The 1,570-nt window shown below is 41.7% G+C and overlaps 1 protein-coding gene across 1 annotated transcript in view; it reads right to left on the bottom strand.

Moving 5' to 3' along the window:
* LOC105456153 overlaps positions 1 to 1,570 on the bottom strand; it is a 4,306-nt gene that overhangs the window by 556 nt on the left and 2,180 nt on the right. Inside the window, exon 2 of the mRNA XM_011699976.1 lies at positions 51 to 224. Within this exon, the coding sequence (XP_011698278.1) occupies positions 51 to 224 (174 nt within the window). The remainder of the gene's footprint in view (positions 1 to 50; positions 225 to 1,570) is intronic.

Raw genomic sequence — 1,570 nt, 5'->3', positions numbered from 1 at the left:
TCAATGGCCGGAACAGCGTCGAGAGGCGACGACTCGTCGAGGAGTTGCACGCTCCGGCCAGACAAAACTTTCCGCGAAAACGTGTCGTAATTCGAGGTTACGACGATTTGTGGCAGGCCGATATCGTCGAAATGCGCTCGTACTCGTGCCACAACAGAGGCTACCACTACATACTCACCGTCATCGATGCATTGAGCAAGTATAAGTACGCGTGGGCCGTGCCGCTCAGGAGCAAAAGCGGAAACGAGACGGCTGCCGCTCTTGCCCCGATAATTCGCGAGAGTGGAAGATGTCCGAGAAATCTGCAAACGAATATGGGGAAGGAGTTTTAAAACGCCGATGTGCAGAAACTCCTGAGGAAACGCAATGTCAATCATTATTCCACGTATTCGGTGCTAAAGGCATCGATAGTCGAAAGATTTAATCGCACGCTCAAGAACGATATTTGGAAGATGTTTACGCTCACCGGCGCGTACAAGTGGGTCGACGTCCTGCCGGGTCTCGTATCGGATTACAACGCGCGCAAGCATCGCACCATCGGCATGCGCCCCGCCGCCGTGCTCCCGCGATCGCCGAGAGACTTCAGACTCTTGAAAACGGTGTACAGCGCGATAAAGATCGCAGGTCCAGCGAGATTCAAAGTGGGCAATTCGGTACGCGTGAGCAAGTACAAGACGATTTTCGAGAAGGGTTACACGCCGAATTAGACCACCGAGGTGTTCAAGATCGCGAAAGTACAGCGTACCAATCCCGTGACCTATCTGTTCGAGGACTATCGCGGAAAATCCGTCGCCGGGGGGTTCTACAAGCACGAGTTGCATCGCGCGACGTATCCGGACGTGTATCTCGTGGAAAAGGTGCTGCGCAGGAAAGGAGACGAGGTGTACAGTCAACAGCAATGAATCGCTGGGTCATAGTAGAGTGGTGAATTTACCGACGTTGAGTCGATAATGACGAACGCGCGCGTACAGAAGGTGCGGTAATTCGGAAGGAACATTAGCACATTAATTGTATTTCAGACGATGAATACACAACCAATTTTTTCTTAGTTACTGCTTTTCTTTTTTCTTGGATTAAGTATTTGTATTGTTAATTATGTTTGAAAGTATGAATATTAAATATAATGAGAAAAATATATGGTAGCATTAAACTGAAAGTAAAATTAAAATTTAACGCGACTTTAACACTTTTGAATTTTAAATATAAAATTGAATTAAATGTTATTATAAATTGTTTTATTACGTGTATACAATAATATATTTATATAATTGTATATACAAATTATTAACGCCGAAATGCATGAATATATCGTATCTCCGTTATGTTATGCTTACACCGCTCAATATTTATCTCTATAAATTTATTTTTATTAAGGTTCATAATATATTGTTTTATATATTGCACAGATAAGTATATACACGTAACATAACAGAGAGATACGTGTATGAAGAGATGGGAAAAATAAAGAAATATATCATTTATTAAATTAAAATTAAAAATTCGTTTTCTTGTTATTTTTTGTTGATAATGAAATTATGCGTTTCAGATTAATGTTTCACTGTTAAATAAT

The sequence above is a fragment of the Wasmannia auropunctata genome, unplaced genomic scaffold, assembly GCF_000956235.1.
Source record: "Wasmannia auropunctata unplaced genomic scaffold, wasmannia.A_1.0 LD335738.1, whole genome shotgun sequence".
Lineage (NCBI taxonomy): Eukaryota > Metazoa > Arthropoda > Insecta > Hymenoptera > Formicidae > Wasmannia > Wasmannia auropunctata.
This window is presented reverse-complemented; position numbering and strand designations above follow the sequence as displayed.